The following is a 23310-nucleotide window of genomic DNA, read 5'->3' as shown; positions in this document are numbered from 1 at the left end:
AGAATTAAGGAGACAGTAGATAGTTAAGAAGCAGGGGAACTGGATAGAAACAACTTTTTTCAAATTTGTAACTTAGAAAAGCATGGACAGATATGTGAACCAGTAACTCCATAGAGTAGAAAGTAGACACAATATGGTCATTATTAATGGGGGAAAATCCCAGAATGATACTGAGTGTGAGCTAGACAAGGGCTTACATCCAGGCTAATTATTTCCCAAGGAAAGAGTTTGCCTCTGTTTTAAACTCTTCTCCTTGGGGAATGTTAGAGTCTGCAGATTCCATTTGTTTGAAGGTAAATTGCTGCTTTCCTTTAAGATAGCAAGAAGAACCCAACTCAGCCAGAATTTGAGAATGAAAAGACTAAGAAAAACAGGCCAAAATGAGGAGGTGGGTGGAGAGTGGTGTGGAGTGAGATATATAAAACAGACTCCTCTTTTGAACTTATCCAAGGACTACTGGAGAGACTGAAGAAATTGAACTCCTTTTTTTTTCCAGAATGGGCTGCTGGGAAGCTAAATGTTTGTCTCTTTTCTTGGTTCTTATAACTTTCTATCTACAAGGAACCTATTTGCAGAAAGCTGATGAAGCAAGACAAAGAAAACCATTTTTTGAGAGACTTAGAAGACTAGAAGAACAGGTAAACATACTTCATTGGGAGTGATTGATTCTTTCTTTCATTTCTATGTCCCTCCTATAACCAGACATCCACCCCTTATAATAAAAAAGAGAAAAAGGAGTTCGATAAAATTTGCCAACACATTGAACATGACAGTATATGCAATGTTCCACACCCATAGTGCCTCACCTTGGCAAATAGAAGAGACACATCTTTTTCTCAGCTTTTCTTTAGGCACAAACTTGGTAATTATAATTCAGTTTCAGATTTTGTTCTTTATATTTCCATTGTTGTAATCATGTTGTATATCATTTCCTGGATCTACTGACTTCATTTTGAATTGGTTTATGTGTCCTCCCATGCTTCTCTGAATTTTTCATAGTCATGGTATTTCTTATGATACAGCAATATTCCATTGCTTTTATGCACCACAATGTGTTCAGTCATCCCTCGGTTAATGGGAATCTAATCTGTTTCTGGTTATTTGCTTCCATAAAAGGTGTTGCTATGAATATTATGGTGTGTGTGGAACATTTTTTTGATCACCTTGGGGTATATACGTAGCCACAGGATCTCTCTGGGTTAAAGGATACGAACATTTTAGTCACTGTTGGGGTGGTACAAAAGCTTAAGAATAAGATACAACATTATAAACTGTCCCAGGTGAAAGAAGTTTTCTTTAAAAACACAGATCATGGGATGGCTAGATGGCACAGTGAATAGAGCACCAGCCCTGGAGTTAGGAGGACCTGAGTTCAAATCCGGCCTCAGATACTTAACATACACACAAAAACTAGCCGTGTAACCTTGGGCAAATCAACCCCAATTTCCCCCCTCCAAAAAGCAAAGCAAAACAAAACACAGATCATATAGGAAATTCACTGGACCCTTAAAGAATGTGGCCCACTCTCTTGATACCGTAAATAGGTAAGAGTTATGTTTGTTGTTTGCAGTTCTGGAGATTTCAAGAGGTGACCCTAATACATCTCCAGGGGATTGCAGAAAACTATAATGTTTCCTATAACATCAACACCAGATTCCAGAACCTGACAGATGAGTATCACACCATAGCCATGTCTATCAATGAGTCTCAGGCAGCAGTGCAAATGGATCTGAACCACTTGAAGGCCTGGATGAAGAAGATTCAGAGAAGATCCAGGAAGGTAGACTCTATGCTCCTGGCCTTTGAAAGATCCTTAAATGAAAAGAGTAAGCAGAGCTCCCAGGAGAAAATGAAACAAAAGGAGCAGAGCGCCCTCCTTGTCAGTCTCACTGGGACCGTCAAACAGGACATCAGTACCCTTCAGAACAGCCAAATCCATGTGCAGACAGAAATCGAGAAACTCCAGAAGGTAATTCACGGCCAAGGGGCCAAACTGAGCGCTGTAGAAGAGCAGCTGGAGAGAGTCTTGAAACAAGCAGCCTTCTCCCCAAACTCAGTCAGTGATGTTCCACTCTTGCCTCAGTCTCAGAAGCAGCAGCAGCCAGGCCAGGAGCTGCTCCGTGCCAAGCATAGGCACAGGAAAAAACTGCAGCAGGACAGGCTGGAGCTTGGAGCCCAAACAGAAACCCAGAAACCGCTTCAGGATTTGAGGATGCCCCCCCTGGAAGAGAAGGAACCAAACACACAATCTGGCAGACAGACACCTCCCAGTGTAGATGAGATCCTGAAGGAGCCACAGCAATCCCAGGCTTCCCAAAAAACAGGAGCAAGTAAGTATCTGTATTCATTCTCTTTTTATCATGTACATTAAGACATGCTTCGAGGCTCAGCTCATACACCATCACCTGTAAGAAGCATCAACAGAGTAGACATGGCACTTTATTCCAGGAAAGGTGAAAGGGCAGAATTAAAGCAACTTGATCCCCCTTCTTGTTGGTTCTCTCTCCCTCCCTTTTAAATTATCATATAATTTATATCTATCTATCAATGTGTGTAGATATTATATATATATATATATATCAGTTATGTGTGTCATTTTTTTAAAGGAGAATGTAAAGTCCTTAAGGTAAAGGCTGTGTCTCATTTTGTCTTTGTGTCTCCATGCCTAGCAGAGTACATTGTACTTATGCATGCTTGTTGGTTGGAATGGATACTGAATTGGATGCACAAGTATGGCTAAAGAGGTTCCACTTACACCATTTCCCAGATTTTGGTCCATGTCTCTTATAACTCACCAAGCTTCATAGACAGACTTCCTTGTCAAGGGCAAGAGTCCTGACTATGCCGCTGGGACACTATTCTATATGCCTTCTCCCTGCCCACAGAAAACTGGTGACCAGTATTCAAACCTGCTCCTTAGTAACCACATCCTCAAAATCAGACCACAAATTTCCTTAGTTCTAAGTAGTATGGAACTCTTTAGCTATCCTTGCCCACAGATGCCCCCTCATCCTTGCCAGGGTTATTTCTCCACTTCTCAGTTCCTCACTGGGCAGAAGCTAATGCAGATAGCCTGAACATGCATGTGGATGTGTGTGTATTCCCTGGAATTCCTTGAGGACTTTAGAAACAATGGAGAGTTTTTGCCTGTTATTTCTAAGCTCCCAAGTAATAATAGGATTCCCCTATTCTCTGCTATTCCTTTCAAATGATGTAACGTGGGCAAGATTGGAGAAGAAAATGGGTGTGGGGGCACAGAAACATGTTTTCCACCAATGCCCCCTGCTCCAAGATAATGTATAGTCTCAGCTGGAATTTGGACCCATACTGGTCTCCTAAGTAAGTTTGATGTGGCAGGTATCTGTCCTACTAGCCATTTCCTTCTCCTCTTCCTGTTCATCCATCCTGGAGGAAAGTGCAATTACAGTCTATCAGTGCTTCTGGTGATGTTTCCATTGTGTAGTTGAATCTCTGGTACCTGTGGATATTACTTCTGCCTTCCCTTGTCAGAGTCCTGGGAAGAGCAACTGAAATTTAATTCAATTTAATAAACATTTAAGATAAACCTGCACTGTGCAAGGCCCTATACTGGGGACATAAAAGTGAAAAATAGGACAAATCCCTGATGTCAAGAAACTCACATTCTAGTAGGGACAAAAACCTAGCCATGAAATAAACACAGGGTGTCCCTAAAGTCTGGACACATAAGAAACCTCATTAACTATGCATATTTTCAAGAAATGAATGAAATTTTCAACAACATTTTATTTAATTAGCATAAATGAGATTTCATAGGAATACATAGGAAATCTCATTAGTTAATCTCATTAATATTAAAAATAGTCCCCAATAGTTAATGAAAGCTTTTATTCCATATGAAATTGTCATGGCTAAAATTTATGCTAATTAAATAAAATGTTGTTGAAAATTTTATTCATTTCATTTCTTGAGAATATGCATAGTTAATGAGATTTCCTATGTGTCCAGACTTTAGGGACACCCAATACAAGTTAGAATATAATGAAAGAGCCAGAGAAAGGCAGCATGGCGCAGTGAATAGAGGACTGTTTTTGGAGTCGTGAAAAACTGGGTTCTGGTAATAGCTCTGATACATTACTAGCTGTGTGATTAGGAACAAATCAGTGACCCAGCCAATGCTCTAAGATTATAAGTTTACAAACAATAACCTCTCTCCATTACCAGAGTTAGACTTCTAAGCACATGAAAGCATGACTCTGGACCAACACGAATCAGAAAGGCAGCATGATATAGTGAAAGGAGCCCTGGACCCAGCATGAAAGGACTTGGGTTTTAGTGCTGGCCCTGACAAGAACCAGTTGTGTTGTGTTACCCTGGGCAAGTCACTTTGCACCTCACTGTTTCCTCATCTATATTTAGAATGAGGACAGAGGACTAGATGTTCTTTGAAGTTCCTTCTTCCTTGGATCCCATCCTAAGTACCTGGAAGAATAGAATCAGGCAGGGGAAGAATCGTCTCTGACTGGGGCATCTGAGAAGAACCCATGGAGAAGGTTGTCCCTGAACTGTACCTTGAAAGAAGCAAAGAATTTGAACAGCTGGATAATAGGTTCATAGGCACAGAGGGAGTCTGTTCCAGGCATGGGAGATGGCATATAGAACATAAAATGTATAAAGGAGGATTAATATGAAATAAGGCTGGGAGAATCATATGAAATGGATTTAGAAAAGTAGGATCAGACCATGGAGGGCCTTGAACGCCCAAATTAGGTGAATGGTTTAATTCATGGATAATCACTGGGCAGGGAAAGGGAATAAACTATACCAAGTCCTGATATGATGTTTTCTTTCTCTATCTCCAGTTTGCAATGTAGGGTCCATGCTTGTTTTTCCCAACACTTCTACTGAGAATGTGGTCACCTTCAGCCCAGGCTTCCTCACTGGGCTCCGGGAACTATCTGTCTGTACCTGGGTCCGGACATCCTCCAGCTACCTGGGTACTCTACTTTCCTATGCCACTGAAGAAAATGACAACAAGCTGGTGCTGCATGGTAGGGACACCCTAGTTTATGGCACTATCCACTTTGTGATAGGAGACCCAGCCTTCAGGGAGCTGCCAGTGGAACTGCTTCTGGACAGCAGGTGGCACCATATGTGTGTGATATGGTCTTCCATCCAAGGGAAATACTGGTTCTATGTGGACCGGAGACTGGTGGCCACTGGCTCCAGGTTCAGGGAGGGCTATGAAATCCCTCCTGGAGGAATACTGGTGTTGGGACAGGAGCAAGATACTGTGGGGGGAGGCTTTGATAGCTCTGAAGCCTTTGTGGGAAACCTTGCAGGCCTGACTGTGTGGGACCGGGCCCTGTCACCAGGTGAGGTCTCAAGCATTGCTACTGGAAAGGTACTGCCTAGGAGCATACTCTTGACCTTGGCCAATGCCTCCTCTTTGGATGGATTCGTGGAGAGGGTAATTTGTACTTGCCTGGAGGACTGCTCATAAGACACTCAAGATAAAACAAATAACTGACCATGCCTTTCTTTATCCTATAGCTTTTCCACCTTCATTCTAAGTGTACCTACTGTGTGCTAAGCATGTGTTAGGTGCCAGGAATAAAAAGACAAAAGGAAAAACTATCCCTACCTTCAAGGAGAATATAATGTGTATGCAGATCCAACATGTAAACAGCTAAATTATAAGGAAAAAAACCCACAAAAATCCCAATTTGTTCATTAGATAATTCAGCACCATATTGTTATAGCAGTCCTTGTCCCAGCCAAATCCAAAGGACTAGTCCACAGACAACCCTATCTCACTTAGCAGAATGTGAGCTCTATTGGGAAAAGACTATTTTTTTCCTTTCTATTCCTAGCCTAATGCAGTGTTTAGTATACAGGCATTTGATAAATGCTTATTGAATCAAATTTAATTGTAAATAAATTTGCACTGTTCAAGAGACTTCCAAATTCGACTTGAAACTGAAGGTACTGGGTTGTCAACAGTCTTTCTGGAGTTTGACTTTGGAAAAATGCTATTTGAGGGTTTTCATGACAAATAGTCATATTGTCCCGACATTTTCCACACAGAGTGACTGTAACTGCCTAGAATTAATAGCTCTTGGCCCCATTTCATCCAGGGACAAAGGCTTTCCCTCAATGTCATCCAGCCAAGTCCTGACCAACCCATACCTATGTCAGCTTGGGAGGCCCAACCTATATTCAGTCCAGAATATCAGAAAATTCTGGAAACATGGAGTGATGGAATAAACCTGCCCCAGAGTAAAAGAGAGGCTTCTAGATCTGCTCACCCAGCCAAGTTGTTCTCCACATTCCACAATCATTTATTCTATAATAAAATATATATGTGTGTGTGTGTATGTATATATATACACATATATATGTATATTGACACAATGACAGCTTTTTTTCAAGGCCCTATTTTAGAGGATTTTTTTTTAAAGAAAGAACCAAATCCAAACACAAAGTCAATTAGAACAAAAAGACCTCATTTCTTTTTTCTTTTTCCAAAGTTTTAATGAGAAGTTTCTCTCTCTCTCTCTTTTCTTTTTGGAAGAGGGAAGGCAAGGCAATTGGGGTTAAGTGACTTGCCCAAGGTCATATGGCTAATGTGTTAAGTGTCTGAGGCCGGATTTGAACCCAGGTCCTCCCAATTCCAGGGCCGGTGCTCTATTCACTGGGCCACCTAGACACCCCAAGAGGTTTCTTTCAATAAAAATGAAAATCTTCTCTTATAATACAGGAGATTTCCAAAGAATAACAAAAAGGCAAGCCCCCAAGGATCAGAAAGTGAATTAGATTGACTACAATGAAAATGAAAGCTTAGTGGATTGCTTCAGTGTTGCAAATAAGAAAGACTAAAAATAGATGTTAAGAAACCCTTAGCTTTTCTGACAGAACGAGTTGGAATCAGTGTTAGAACTGGAGAAAGGGACCTAGAAGATCATCTAAGCTTGTTCAATTAAAAACACAGAAGCAAAGCTGGTACCAGGGCCTAAGTCTCCTCACTACTTATTCTGTTACATTCATCTGTTTTCCATTAATTAAAAGAAAAAAAAGGAAGAAAGAAAGAAAATTATTCCAGTTCTAAGTGCACGCACACACACACACACACACACACACACACAATCACACACATCCTCCCTGGGTCATTTCTAAAATGAAAGAATTGGACTAGATAGGCCCTAAGATCCCTTAATACTCTAGATCAAGTATGGGGAACCTGTGGCCTTGAGGCCACATGTGACCCTCTAGGTCCTCAAGTGCAGCCCTTTGACTGAATCTAAACTTCATGGAACAAATCCCCTTAATAAAAGGATTTGTTCTGTAAAACTTGGACTCAGTCAAAAGACTGCACCCAAGGACCTAGAAGGCCACTGTGAAAAATGACGTTAAATTTTAGTAATCAATGTCTCACTGACTCAGTTTCCCCCATAGTCAAATTCAATCTCTCCTTTAGAAGGACATAACTGATGATGAGATTGTATTAAATCTTCTTGTCCAGGGCAAACCCACCCCAAGCCTGAATTGATTTTATCCTACTCAGGCATGGGTGGAGTTAGATGCTTCTGCTTAGATAGCCCAAGACTGGAAGTGGTATGACAGAACAAATATTTCCTCTGAAGATAGAATGACCATGGGTAAGATCAGCTCCTGTTGAAAAGGTAATGTACAGGGGCGGCCAGGTAGCACAGCGAGTAAGAACACCGGCTCCAGTGTTGAGAAGACCTGGAGATCGAATCCCAGGCTCAGACACTCAGCACCCACCCAGAAACACCTAGCCGTGTAACCTTGAGCAAGTTACTTAACCCCAATTGCTTAGGGGCAGCCAGATGGCTCAGCGAGCAAGAGCACCGGCTCCAGTGTTGGGATGACCTGGATCAAATCCCGGCCTCGGATACTCAGCACCACACCCAGAAATAACTGGCCGTGTAACCTTGAGCAAGTTACTTAATCCCGATTGCTTAAAAAAAAAAAAAAGAAAAGAAAAGGTAATGTACCAAGATTAAGTGACCTAAATCACATTCTCAAGAGCTCGTTTTAATTTAGCCCATCTCCCAGTGTGTTGACCAATCAGAATTGATTGGCACCCCTTGGAAACACCTACTCTTCGAAGGACATATAACTATGTACCCCCAAATCCCAAATTGAGCCATTTCTGAACTGGCCCCCTTAGGTGGGCCCAGTTTTGGACTTAACTCCCATGCAGTGAATGTCAAGACAGCTTGAGAGAAATTAAAACATGGACACACACCCTAATTTCATTTGTCTCTTTCTTAGAACAAACTCTTTTAAAATTGGGACTCAACACCACATATGGCCTTGAGGCTGCAGGTTCCCCACCCCTGCTCTAGATCAATGAGCCTGTGACCAAGGGAAGGTAGTTACCTTGCACACTTGCTTGTCCTTTCATTTTTTCCTGATTAATATTTCTCTATTAACTGGAATGCAATTGATTAACTGGTTTTATGAACCTCCAGGGCTTTCTCCCACATTCCCTTCTTAGATAAAAGCCCATCCTCCCATAAATGTTAATGAGTTGCCCTACTTCGCTTCTATTTGGGCTCCATTTGTTAGTGAGTCAAAATTAGAGAGAAGTATTTTAAGATTGGAAACTACTAGTGAGAATGTAAGAACATGATTAAGGCCTTTAATCACATGCCCCTGCTTCTCCCCTTCTTTCCCTAGTTTTCTCACACTGTCATGAACTGTGGCTTCTCAAACATTTTCATTCTCAGATTCCTCTGAAGTCTTCTTGTTCCTATATCACCCTTCCACCAAAATAAAATATCCAGTAGGATTTCCATGCTGTTGAAAAGGTGAGAACAACGATAATATCTTTCCACAATAATTCAATTTGGACAGGCACTAAAAAGGAGGATGCAAAATATGACTGGGTCACTGCCCTCAAGGAGCTTACAATCTGATTGAGATGTTTTCTCACATGAAACAATTAGGTAATAATATTAAACAATATAAAAATCAGTACTAATGTATTCTCCAAGTAATAAGGGCTATTAGAGAACAGGAAAGGGAAGGTCATTATCATTAAGGCAACTGTTAGAGGAGGAAGACGAACTTCAGATGAGCCCTGAAGTCTCATCTTTCCTTAGTCTAACCCATTCCCACAATGATCTAGTTCTAGACTGGGACTGAGGTTCTGGAGACCAGATTATATTACTCATTGACTGATATATGGGGATAAAGTAGTAGCCGAGGAGCTATATTTCTTGGAGAGAACATAGTTAATAGGCCATCTTTTTTTTACCCATATATAAATATATATATATGTGTGTATATATGTTAAAAATATCGTTCTGCAAGTATAAAGACACAGAACCAGAAATATATGCAGACATATTGTCCACATATGTAATACAAAGTCACAAAGATAGAAATTTAATACACACAAACATAGAAAAAGAAAATGGTAGTGGAAAACTTGTGTAGTTCCATCTTTTTAAAAAAGTTTTATTGTTGTCTTTTGTTCTTATAGCAGAGTTATTTTATTTCAACCACCATAGACGCCCCAATCATTGAACCTTCTAACAAAGATAAACATTTAAGCAAAGTCAATTGACATAGCAAAGCTGTCTGAGAGTGTGTGCTGAGTATATATCACTCCATGTCCATAGTCCTTACCTCTACCGAGAGGAGTAAGGTATGTTTCCTTCTCAGTTTTCTGGGACAATTCCTCATATGTGTTGGTTTTTATGACACAATAATATTCTATTACATTTATATACCAGTTTGTTCAGTCATTTTTCAGTCAATGGGCATCCATTTTTGGTTCCATCATAGGAGTGATGCTACGAACATGAATAAGATCAGGTCTATTAACAGGTGCTTTGCAAACCTTAAAGACTATATAAAAGACAGTTATTACCATTATTATTATTTTTTTTAAGCAATCGGGGTTAAGCTCAAGGTTACACGGCCAGTTATTTCTGGGTGTGGTGCTGAGTATCTGAGCCCAGATTTGATCCAGGTCATCCCAACACTGGAGCTGGTGCTCTTACTCACTGAGCCACTTGGCCGCCCCTAAGCAATTGGGGTTAAGTAACTTGCTCAAGGTTACACGGCCAGGTGTTTCTGGGTGGGTGCTAAGTGTGTGAGCCCGGGATTCGATCTCCAGGTCTTCTCAACACTGCAGCCGGTGCTCTTACTCGCTGTGCTACCTGGCCGCCCCTTACCATTATTATTTTTGTTATATGTAATATCCTAATGAGACATCTTAACAAAACAAACAGCTGTTATACCATCTGAAGGTATTCTCCACATTCCTTCAAACTTCCCCATGACCCCAGCTCCAAGAAATACTGGCAAATTAGCATTTGAAAGCACTTAAATTAATATTGTACTTGTGTCTAAATGTCCTTGTGTCATTCATAGTATGGGTACAGCCATACTTATTCCATTTGATTGGCATTTTATTTTGGCATTTATATCAAAGGGTCAAATTTTTCTTCCAGTACTTGTCTTTCAAAACTTTAATTTATTATCCTAGTGACCTAGCTATCACTGAAATACATGTTTCTCTTTCATAAGAGACCAAGAATTGTTTAGAAAACCTGATTTCACTGAAACAACAACCTAAAAAAAATACGTTCTCATTTGTAATGTGTATGTATGTTATCTAGACAATTCATTATTAGTCAATAAACATTTATTAAGCTCCTGCTATGTTCGAGACACTGTGCTAAGCACTGAATGACACTTTTTCATGTCCTCCCATAAATTCTCCACAAGAGGTCCACCCAATATCCCAAGGGTGCCCGTGGACCACACTGATTTTCCATCTATCATCCTTTGCACCTGCTTTGTGAACAGCCCATCTATTCCTCCCTCCTTACATTCCTTAGTGACTTCTTTTACTCTTTTTCCATATCAAAGTAATTCGTATAATCTACTCACACCTTTTCATTGCCCACTGTGTGAGATTCATTTTTAATTCTTTGAAAATTGTTGTATTCCCTGTCCAGCTGCCCTTACATCAATACCAATGGAATGTTGGTATTAAAAAGATGAGCCTTTGTTTCCATGGAAAACTTGTGGGTCCCTTAAAGGAACTTAGCAATTTCCTGAAAGCAATCCAGTCTTCTGTGCTTCCCTTGTTTAGTTCCAGGATAAATTCACATATTAGAAGGGGATGAGAGCCTGCCATTTGAAGAACAGCTTCCAGCTGTGAGCAAGGTTAGATCGCTCTGATACTGGGATGAAGTTAAGAGGAACCTTGGAAAGCTGCTTCCATAATCTTTGCCTCATCCTTATGGTTAGATATAAAAAAAATGGTCTTGAACTTTAAAGTCATTTGGCGTAGTGATACACCATTTCTCTTTGATTTTATACCTTAATGACAACCCTTCAAAAGGATTTTATGGCATTTTAAAATATTAAAGTGATTTTGAAACAAATCAACTTTGACTTTGGGCAAAGCACTTATCCTCCCTGTGTTTCAGTTTCCTCAACCATAAAATGAGAGTTTTGAATTCCATGGCTTCTTTAGTCTCTTGTGGATCTAAATCTATGATCTTATTAGAAGAAAAAAGGAGGAACTTTGGCCTTTCCTCTCCAGATTTCATAGTTGAACATATTACCAACTTCCCTTTTTCCTTTAAAACTGGTCAGCTCATCTATAGGGTTGTGGCAATTTTCCCCCTGCTTTTTTCATTCACTCTTGGCAACATTTGGATGTCCTCCAGTGATTTCAGCCCTGTTCTTCCTCTTTTGTTGTACTTCCTCTTTTTTTCCTTATTATAAACCTTTAAACTTTGGAAAAAAATGGTAAGTATGGGTCATGACCTAAAAGAGGTCAGACCACTAGGCGTTTATCTAGTTTCTAATACACATGGAGAAAGAGATTTATCCCAGAGCCCATTTAAGCAGCAAGATTTTGAAAGAGCAGAAAGGCAGCAGATGCCCAGGAACCTCCTTGGTTCAAGGAACCTTAAATTTATCAGTCTGTCAAAGATCTCATTCCCATTAGTGGTAGTGTGCCATAGTTGGCATCCAACATTGTATTTTGAGTCATAGGACCTGGGTTTCCATACAGACTTTTAGTTACCATATGTGTGATCTTGGACAATTATATATATTTATGATCTCTGGTGTCCCTTCCAGTTCTCTATCCTATAATTTCCATTTGGAATTCTCTTCCTCTGTAGACTATGGGCCAGTCACTTAATATCTCAGTTCCCCAAGCCTCTAAAATTCTGTATTTTAGACAGTTGCCTATTTGCATTAGTGAAAAGGCTTTTGAAGAGAGGAGTTCCCCGTGCAATGGAAATCACAGATGCAGATTAAAAAATATAATGCAGTATTCATTATTTGCTTGACTCTTAACTATAATTAATTCATTTTTCATTGATCATTGGCTATGTTAATTACATTTACTTCCTACTTCTTGAGAAGTATAATAGCACTTTTCCTCCAAAATACTCTTTATGTTTTTCCCTGTATATGATATGAATATTTTACAGTGCTATTAATGTACCTATTTTTGTCCTGCTCTTTATATCCTACACCTGCAAATATGCAACAGTGTCCATCTCAGACCATAAGCTCTCTGATGTCAGGGACGAGATTGATGTGAATCTCGGTTTAAATTTTCTTTCTGTTTCTATCAGGTATTTTTGTTTGCCCATTCATTCCATTTCTTTTTTCCTCTTGCTCTTCTGGTTATACAGGCAGCTGATGGTGTAGTAGATAAAGCAGGTTATACATTGTTGTCAGACCTCTTGGATTTGGATCATAATGATGACAGTCTTCTATCTGGATTTTTGTGTGTATTACATTTGTTCACATAAAGACATTAAAGGATATTTTATGAGCAGAGAAAAAAAGTGGGAAAAAGATCTCAGAGTTGGAAGGAACCTCAGAGTCCACCTACTTCAACCCATATCAAGGAAATTTTCATAACCCGATACTAATGGATTCTTCCTTCAGTTGTGCTCATACCATAACAGTTCTTTCTTCTTGCATTTTTGAGTTGAGGTGAAAATGGATTCAGATATTACTCATTACCAAGCAGTGTTGGCTCATTTCATTGCTATGTCAGAGACTCCTTTGTGATTCTCCCTATAATAAAGGTAATAAATAAACTAGAATTTAAATGGGGAAATTATTTTGATACTGTTTTAAACTTGGATTTTCATTTTGTCTATATTTAAATTTACTTAATCTGTGTGAATGTAGCTCCCCCAATCAAATGTAAGCATCTTGAGGACAGGAACTGTTTGTTTAGAGTCATTTTTTACTTATTTTGCTTTTTGGAAGGGGAAGGCAGGGCAATTGGGGTTAAGTGACTTGCCCAAGGTCAAGAGGCTAGTGTTAAGTCTGAGGTCAAATTTGAACTCAGGTCCTCCTGACTCCAGGGCTGGTACTCTATTCACTGCGCCACCTAGCCGCCCCCTAGAGTAATTTTTTAAAATGGGTATTTGAGGTAATTGGGGACAAGCTCAAGTAACTTCCTGCTTTTGCTCCACCATCTTCTGGCTTTTGTTTTCCATCCCGAGTGGGACACAAAAATTTCTGGTGCTTAGTAGATTTCTAATAAATGCTTGTTGAATGAATAGTTGAAAACTTGTTTTCTCCTCTATTCTCTTTATATATATTAAACTCCTTAAGCATGTTTTCCCATTGTCATTACTCATCTTAGTCAACAAGTAAGCTTTACAAAGATCTTATCAATATGAATTTCAAACCATTTTACGCAGACAATATTGCCTTTTATTATTTTCATTACTATACTGGGTGGAATGGACTAGGGTTTATATATAATGAATATGTTTTTTATAATTATATCTGCCATTTATTTAGTGCTTTAAGGTTTACAGAGGATTTTATATGAATTATCTCATTTGCTACCTGTGAATTGGAGCATCTGAATATGATGTTCATAAAATGACTGAGTCATAATGTGAGCAAGGAGAGGATTGAACAGTCTGACAAGAAGTAGAATTTCAAGAAACTAAATCTTTTTCCATTAGTATTGATGCGTGAAAACAATTGTTTTTCAACCTTTATGTTTAAAGTCAAATATTATAGTTCTTATCCAGATACATTAAATGTATTGTGTTTAGTATCCCTATGTACACAAATATAACTGTTCCTTAATGCTGTGACACTTAAAATGTGTGCTTTTATTTCTCACTTGAAAACAACAGCCAAATTATTTAATTGATTGACTCATCAATTAAAATCTATAGAGGTTGTAATCTGAGTGAGAGAGGAGAGGACTGTGCCCTTGCCTATGAAATAAGAAAGCCTGTTGGGATATTGAAATATTTACTTGATCAATAATACATTTGAAGTGAGGCTTTAACAGGGGATTAGTAAGCTAGATGATAGAACAGGCACATATAGGGGCTAAATATTGTGCCATTGGTTGGGACAAAAAGTGTTTAAATGACTGCGCCCTTCCTACGAAATTTTTTTAAAAGTCTGTTGGAATATTGAAATATTAATTGATCAAGAATACATTTGAAGTGAGATTCTAATGGGAGGGGTTAATAGTCTAGAATAGGGGAACTAAATAGTATGCCACTAGTTAGGACATAAAATATTTAAATTTTAAACTGATTTATTATAAATAATGTTGACTATCAATAGAATCTATTAAACTTACTTTGTAACTGCTTACATTTAAATAAATGAAATGCACCCCATAAAAATGGCATTATAGCTTAAATTTCCTTCTGTTTCTGTCAGGTATTTCTGTTTGTTCATTCATTTAATTTCATTTTCCTTTTGTTCTTCTAGTTATGCTTTTTTGTTTTTTCTTCAGCTGGTTGTGTAGCAGATAGAGCACTAGGCCTGGAGTCAGAAAGACCTGAATTCAAATCTGGCCTCAGACCCTCACTGGCTGTATGACCCTGAACACATCACTACATTACTTCCTAAATGTCTTTCCAGAGTCCTATCTATTCTTGATACTTGGCAACATTAGTTGCTAGATTGTATTCCATTATGTTGATTACCATAATTTGTTTAATCTTTCTCCTTGTTATTAGACATTTAGGATTCCACAAAGCTTTTTACACAATCTTTGCCACTCTTCCAGTGTTTGTACAAAGATTTACTTTCCCCTTGGGGAATGTAAATGATATACTTATTAACATTTTTCTTCCAAGAAAAGTTTTGAATTGGCAGTATTCAGAAAAGTAAGCTAGGGTGGCACAGTGAATAGAAAGTCAGTATTGGGGTCAGTCTTCCTGAGTTCAAATCTGGCTTCAGACACTTACTAGCTGTATGAACCTGGGCAAGGAAAACCCTTGGTCCCAATCCAAAATTAGTTATTCAATGCAATAGAGAAATACTCATTTCTCATAGCCCCCTTTTTGGGGAGACCCTAGACATGAACCAAACCTAAATTTTGTTTAAGGAGATTTTCCAGGATTAAATCCAAATCAGGTCATAATGAGCCAGAGTTTGAGGAAAAAATTTTAATCTCTTCTCTTTGGAATCAGCCTCCCCCAGACTGAACCTAGTCTTCTTTGAGCCTAGAGTCAGGACTTCTTCTGGGCCACCTGGATCACAGGTGAGAGCCATAAATTTGTTATTGTCTAGGGTTTTATAAAGTGAAATAATAACCTTTTATGACAGACAAATACATAACCAGTTTGAGGAGAAATTCCAGTGAAGTAGTTGAAACTAGTTAAGCAAAAATAATAAAGACAGTTTAAGTAGTAGAAATACAGAAACAAAGTACCAAGCCCACATCTAGAAAATACGATTTAATACATTTATCCCTGGGATTCACAAATAGAATTATTAATGAAGAGGAAAAACTGATGTGTTTACTTTGTGCAACTGCTTTAGCTTCAGTTAGCATGAAACCTAACCCATTTAAATGACATCTTGAAAGTATATATGTGAAAGATGTTAGCAAAAAAGAACCCAGATATACCTGCATATGTATGTGTATATGTGTGTATGCATACACACATACATATGTGCGTGTGTGTGAACCAATTTTGAGTCCCCCATTACCTGAGGAAGGCCTGAGACCTGGATTGGTTAATCAGGAGAAAGACATTTTGGCCCACTCTAAGCTTAACCTACCATAATGTTTTGTGTGCTCTGGCATAACAGATGTGCTTTGCTTTGTTCTCTGAGTGAATCCAAAATGCCCCTTTCTGTGTCAGTGACTACAAGGCCAGATGAAATTGACCAGGAGCATTCTTTTGTTTATGACTACCAAAGATAAGGAGCCTTGAACCAGTCACTATCTTGAATAATGGGACTTTTCTTATCTTGGTATTTTATAGACACATGTTATACTGTATTATGCTACACATACATACACACACATTTTCATCTTAATTATAAAAGAAACACTAACATCCTGGATCTATAATTTCAGTCAACACTTTGACACTTATTGTATTTTCAATCTGTATTCCTTTCTCATATTATGGTTAACACATATGGAGATTATAATTTTGGTTGACATAGGTATCCTGAGTTGGGATTGCTCTAAGTATCTAAAGGGTCTCCTTCAGATTGTTTACTCTGAGTTCAGAATCATTTTCTGACTCTCATGCAATGCATTATTCTCTGGCTTAATGAGAATAAATAAAGATGTTGTAGCCCATGTACAGCCTGATTCTGTTTGTTCTTTGGTCAAACCTTTGGTAAGGTGAACCCCATTCTGTTTGTTTTTGAACAAATGTTTGGTAAGGAGAAACCCTATTATTCTATTTGTTCTTTGGACAAATGTTTGGTTAAGGGGGACCCCATTCTGTTTGCTCTTAGAGCAAACGTTCAGTTAAGGGGGTAACTGATTCTGTTTATTTCTTTGGACCAAACCTTTGGTAAATGGTTGAAAATAAAATACATATACATACATACTCTTATAAAAACCAAACTCTTTCCCCCAAAATGTCTGTTGCATCAAAAGGATTTCTTATAATATTTGGCATAGAACTACTAAATAAAAAGCCTCATTTGGGCTAATCATAAACAAAGCAGCTTCTATGGTCTCACTTGCAGATAATGTAGTAGAAAGAGCTATATCTGAAGATCTTTGTGATTACTTGAGAAACTATGATCTTCCTATTTTACATTCCAAGTACATGAAGCAACAGGTGTAATTAAAAACACTCATTTGCTTACACACATATATTCTCTTGTTGAAACTGATGTCAGGGGGGCAGCTAGGTGGCACAGTGAATAGAGCACTGGCCCTGAGGTCAGGAGGACCTGAGTTCAAATCCAGCCTTAGACACTTAACACAAAAACTAGCTGTGTGACCTTGGGCAAGTCACTTAACCCCAATTGCCCTACCTTCCCCCTCTAAAAAGGAAAAAAAAAAGAAAAGAAACTGATGTTAGGGAATATTCATCACAGTGCAAACCTATTGATGCCTATTTACATCAACAAAAAAATTTTAATTTAATTAACAATTTTTAAAATGAAAATTACATAATGTGGGAGAATTATATTGGATTCTATACTGATAGAGATCAATTTATGTCAGGATGTAATACAACATACAAGTACTATTTTAAAATATGGTCCCTTATGCGATTTGTATACATTGTATACTTCACAGACTTCAAAGATTTGTATGAAGAAGTGTTAGTGAAGATCTATGTACTATGTTTAGACAACTAGGTTACTGAGTTAAAATCCCTCCTCAGACACTGTGTGGCCCTGGTCAAGTCACAACCCTGTTTGTTTCAGTTTCCTCATCTGTAAAATGAGCTGGAGAAGGAAATGGCAAACCATTCTAATATCTTTGCCAAGAAAAGCCCAAATGTAGTCATGAAGAGTCAGACACAACAGAAAAGTACTGAACAATATGTACTGTGCTTCAAATTGTGACAAAATGAATAAACTTTATTTTTAAAAGTCTGGTAAAAAGGAAAGCTCTCTACAAAATGGTGTGACAGTATGGGAGCAGAAGTTGGAGTATGTACTTTTTATTGCAAAAAATGTTGATTTTCATTGTTGATTAGAGAAATGCAAATCAAAACAACTCTGAGCTACCACATCTCATCTGTCAGATTGGCTAAGATGATAAATGCTAGAGAGGATGTGGAAAATTGGAACACTAATGCATTATTGGTGGAGTTGTGAACTGATGCAACCATTCTGGAGAATTCTGGAACTATGCCCAAAGGGCTATAAAAAAGTGCATACCACCCTGGAGTCAGGAGGACCTGAGTTCAAATCCAGCCTCAGACTCTTAACACAAAAACTAGCCATGTGACCTTGGGCAAGTCACTTAACCCCAATTGCCCTCCAAAAGGCCAGAAAAAAAAGTGCATACCCTTTGACCCAGCAATGCCACTTCTACAGCTGTATCCTAAAGAGATCATATAAGTGGGAGGAAGACCTATTTGCACAAAAATATTTATAGCAGCTCTTTTTGTGGTGGCAAAGAAGTGGAAATCAAGGGGATACCCATCAATCAGGGAATGGCTGAACAAGTTGTGGTATATGAATGTAATGGAATATTATTGTGCTATAAGAAATAAGGAGCAGACAGACTTTATAATAACCTGGAGAGACTTATATAAATTGATGCTGAGTGAGGAGAGCAGAACCAGGAGAACTTTGTACATAATTACAGGCACATTGTATCTGTTATGACTAACTTTGATAGACGGGGCTCCTGTCAGCAATGCAAGGTTATAAGACAACCCCAAAGGACTCATGATGGAAAGGATATCCACATCCAGAGAAAAAAACTACAGAGTCTGAATGCATATTGAAGCAAACTACTTGCTCTCTCTTTTGTGTTTTGTTTTGTTTTGTTCCTTCTTCCTCGTTGTTCACTTCATTGATTATAATTTTTCTTTACAACCTGACTAATGTTTAAAGTGAAGGTATTTGTAGACACTATATTGGATTGCATGCCCCGTCCCCGCTATGGTGGGGGGGAGGAGGAGAAGGAGGAGGAGAAAATTTGTAACTGAAGGTATTTTGGAATTGAATGTTGTAAACTAAAAGTAGATAAAGAAATTTAATAAAATAAAAATTTTTTTAAATGTTGATTTTCTCATGCCAAGGAATTTTGAAGGACATTTAAGTTAAAAGAAGATGCATTTTTTCTTAGTGATGATAATAAGATAAAGCAGAGTAATTTCACAACAAACATCTCCTCATGAAACTTTTGTATTTGCTTGGAAATTTTGAAGAACTGAGTACTCTAAATGAATTATTTCAAAGTCTTCAAATTAATAATATTCTAGCCCAGAATGATAAAGTAACTACATTTTTTAAAAGTTAAAGCTATGGATGATAAATTTATAAAATAATATTATGTTTCTTAATTTTAAAATGTCTACCTTGAAAATTAAATAGAAAGTAAAGACCTATTTATTAATGACTTGGTCAATCTGCAGAAGGAATTATTTTATTTCAAATACCTAGATATTTCTGAGCATGAAGAATAAGAACCCAGGGGTGGCTAGGTGGCACAGTGAATAGAGAACTAGCCTTGGAGTCAGGCAGACCTGAGTTCAAATTTGGCCTCAGATATTTAACACTTACTAGTCATGTGACCTTGGATGAGAGACTTAGCCCCAATTGCCTTGCCTTCTCCCCTCCAAAAAAAAAAAAGCAAAAAAAAAAAGAATAAGAACCCATTTGCCAAGGACAAATATGAATGCATTTCATCTTACCCTATATTAGACTTTTTTTGTGATAACATATTGAAACATGAAAATCTTGTTATGATTTCAATATAGGTGACAAAAGAGTTTTCTGGTTTATCAAACAAAATGGTAGAAGTTTTACTACATCTCACACATCTTATTTGTATGAAACAAGGTTTGCTCTGTAGCTGATATAAAGTCAAAACATCATTCTTGATTAGTGGTTAAAAAAAGAATTATGAGTAGCAATATCATTAATGATACTCCTCTTGAGAAACTGCATTAAAAACAAGTTTACACATCACAATACTAATATGTTATGTAAAAATTGCAAAGGAGTTTAGAAATCAGTATTTGTGTTTTATATTATTTTTCTTGTATGTCTAAGATTTGTGTGTTATAAAATTATAATAAATTCCAATTTTTATTTGGATAAAATATGTGCTCAGAAAGTTAATTGAATAGACTTATGAAAAGGAGGCATGCTAATTTTTTAATAGAAAAGATTAGCATTGCTGCATAAGGTTTTGTAACTATAGCTTTAGTGAGGAATTATTCTTAATAACTTAGGACCTTATTAGTTAGATCTCAATCAGAAGATATTAACTGAAAGTATTAGAGAGAATGGGCTATAGAAACATATTAAAAACATCCTTTTAGTTTCTTTAAAAATAATAAGAAAAATATTTTTTCTAGTTCAAAACACTTCATAGATATCTTCCCCTCAGGAAAATGGGTAGAGCAAAAACTAAGGCTTTTCTTGGGGAAATAAATTAATGACAAACTCTAAACTTAACTCTTCTTTAGGTAAGAGCATTACCTCCTCACCACTCTAAACTAATTGGCGCTTTGATGCATCTGGAGCAGTATCCTCTGTTGCATTCAAAGTTAGGATATTGACCACAGGAAGGAACTCTATTCAATCCTCAAAGGGAGAGGACTAGGAAGGAAGTGAGTGGTGGCTTCTGGATTGTTAATCCCAAATTATATCTTAACATATTATAATCTTTTTCTTATTGAAGATTCATATAAATACTACCTCAAATTATCTTGGGGAAGAGATTCATGTTAAAGGATATAAGAGATTATGCCAGTTTGGACATCTCTCTCCAAGCTAGAAATGGTATATATATATATATGAATGGATACAGAAAAAGGTTTTAAATTAGATAAAATTGTTTCAGTCAGACAGACCAAAATTGCAAAGTACATTATTAGTATTAATTTTTTTCTATTCTGTGTAATGCCAAGCAAGAACAGCTTTCCAAGGTTCAGATAACAAGCATAGCAAATTTCATTTATTCAGTGACAGATTAAGGCAAAACATTCACAGAAAATCAAAATACAGCATTCACCATGTGTAACTCAATCATTTAGTAAGTCCTCAATTCAATCACAAAGTACAAAGTCAAAGTACTCCACCCTGGATAATCAATCACAAAGTCTTCTCTCTACTCAACTGGAGATTAGTTTCCAATCATAAACAAAGTACGTTCATTTGGTCAGTCACAAAGTACAAAGGTCAAAAGTTTTCCACCCCTGGATCACAACCGAATTACAATATCATCAGTCACCACCAAGCACCCTCTCAAGGGGAAGTGGAAAGTACAAAGACCATCCACCCCTAGGTCACAACTAGGTTACAATATCATTACAGCGTTCAATACCCAAGGAGAGGTCTTTTCTTCATCTTGACTCTGAGCCAAGTTCTCAGCAGTTTCTGTTTCTGGGAAGACAAAGCTTGACAAAGACACCATAACATTCATGCACATTGCCAGCATCCTCTTCAATTCACCTTCTGCCTGTGAAATCAACCTAGACCCAACAAGGTCTGAGGCTTCTGCCAACAAACGAATCTGACAAAGTGACATCAAAACAGACAAAGCACAAGCACCACAGTCATGCCTCCTGAGTTCTCGGCAGCTCCAGGTGGTAGTTCTCAGAAGTCCTGGGCAGCTCCATCTGGCCCTCAGCAGTCCAGGCAGCTTCAGCTGACAGTTCTCTTTCTCTTTCAGGAACTCTGGCCCCTAGCAATTCTCTCTCTCAGCATCCTCGTTCCTGGCAGCTCTCTCTCTCTCTCTCTCTGCCTCTGAGATACTGTTCCCAGAAGTTCTTCTGGCCTCTCTCAGCTTGGTCTCACCAGCCCCTCCCAGTTCAGCCCTCTCTCATCACATCGACAAATCCATCCCACTGTGGGGTTCAAATTCCATTACCATTACATTCTGTTATTTGAATCTCTATAATTATGAAAATGGGAAGCTAGGTAGCACAGTGGATAGAACACTGGGCCCAGAATGAGGAAGATTCATTGTCCTGAGTTCACATCTGACTGGGAAAGTCACCTAACCCTGATTGCTTTAGTTTCCTCATCTGCAAAAATGAGCTGGAGAAGGAAATGGCAAATCACTCCAATATCTTTGCCAAGAAAATCCCAAATTGGGTCATGTAGAGCCAGATGTGAATGAAAAACAACTAAACTGAAGACAAGACCCAAACAACAATACTGGCACACTGAGGAATCCTCAACCATCCTGACATAATTTTCTTGAATTTTACCATCTATTTCTTTTTTTTCTTTTTTTGGGGGGAGGGGGGAAGGCATGGCAGTTGGGGTTAAGTGACTTGCCCAAGGTCACACAGCTAGTAAGTGTTAAGTATCTGAGACCAGATTTGAAATCAGGTCCTCCTGACTCCAGGGCCAGTGCTCTATTCACTACACCACCTAGCTGCCCCCTTTTACCATCTATTTCAAAGGAGGCTAAGACTTTCTTCAAAGAAGAGCTGAATAAATAGACTTTTTGTTCACACCAAGCTGTGGTATATGATTGTGATAGAAAACTACGGTGCTATAAGAAATGACAAACAGGATGATTTCAGAAAAACCTGGGAAGGCCCATATAAATCGAAGAAAAGTGAAGTGAACAGAACTGAAAGAACATTGTAAGGCTACAAAGACCAAAATGGAAACAGGTCTGTCTTCAACAAGCTTCCATTCTACTGAGGAGAAACATGAGCAAGAATGAATAAAGGCAAAATATATACAGACATTTTTTGAAGCGGTAGAAAAAGAGCTAATAGCTGGGAATCAGGAAAGGCATTTTCTAGGAGATAGCACTTAGACTGAGCTTTAAAGGAAGTTAGATGTTCCAAGGAAAGGAAGTGAGAGAGATGGAAGAGTATTATTGCATTTATTACAGACAGCCTCAATTCCAAGCTATTATATTCTCTTTGATTTGCAATATTCCTCAATAGATGAAACTTAGCAGAAATTCACAAATGAATTATACATCTCATGGGCATGACACAGATTTTGTATGTTGATCTTCCTAAAAACTAGCCTTAGTTTTGGAATCTTGGTACCTAAACAACCCCTCCAAAAGCATCTGCTGAGTTCTGCTCATTCATATGTAATGAAGGTCTAGCGCAGATCCCATCAGCATATTCAGCTAATTCAACCTTTTCACCTAGAAGTGAAATCGCTCACAAGCTGATGGGGTCTGAGTATGTGCCAGACCCCCATTCCACACCTGTGATTCCATTTTATACAACTAGAGCCATATGAAAACTGTCAGATATCTTCATTCCCATCTTCTACAAGAAGGCTTCTCCAATCCCCGTAATTCTAGTGCCCTTCTTCTGTTAATTATTTCCTATTTATCCTGTATATACCCTATGTATTTTGTATTGCTTTGTTCATATTTGTTTACGT

At 38.1% G+C, this 23310-nt stretch overlaps 1 protein-coding gene across 1 annotated transcript; it reads left to right on the top strand.

Annotated features, from left to right (window-relative positions):
- Positions 1 to 497: 497 nt before the first annotated feature.
- On the top strand, positions 498 to 5482 carry PTX4 (pentraxin 4). Its single transcript, XM_069065100.1, has 3 exons — positions 498 to 638; positions 1571 to 2330; positions 4842 to 5482. Exons 1-3 carry the CDS (start codon positions 498 to 500, stop codon positions 5480 to 5482), a joined length of 1542 nt encoding a protein of 513 aa, XP_068921201.1.
- The last annotated feature ends 17828 nt before the right edge of the window (positions 5483 to 23310 follow it).

This window comes from Petaurus breviceps, unplaced genomic scaffold (genome assembly GCF_028583685.1).
Source record: "Petaurus breviceps papuanus isolate PSGF00001 unplaced genomic scaffold, PetGlider_PUasm1.0 138, whole genome shotgun sequence".
Classification (NCBI taxonomy): domain Eukaryota; kingdom Metazoa; phylum Chordata; class Mammalia; order Diprotodontia; family Petauridae; genus Petaurus; species Petaurus breviceps.
The sequence above is the reverse complement of the archived record's forward strand: the minus strand, read 5'-3'. Positions and strand labels throughout refer to the sequence as shown.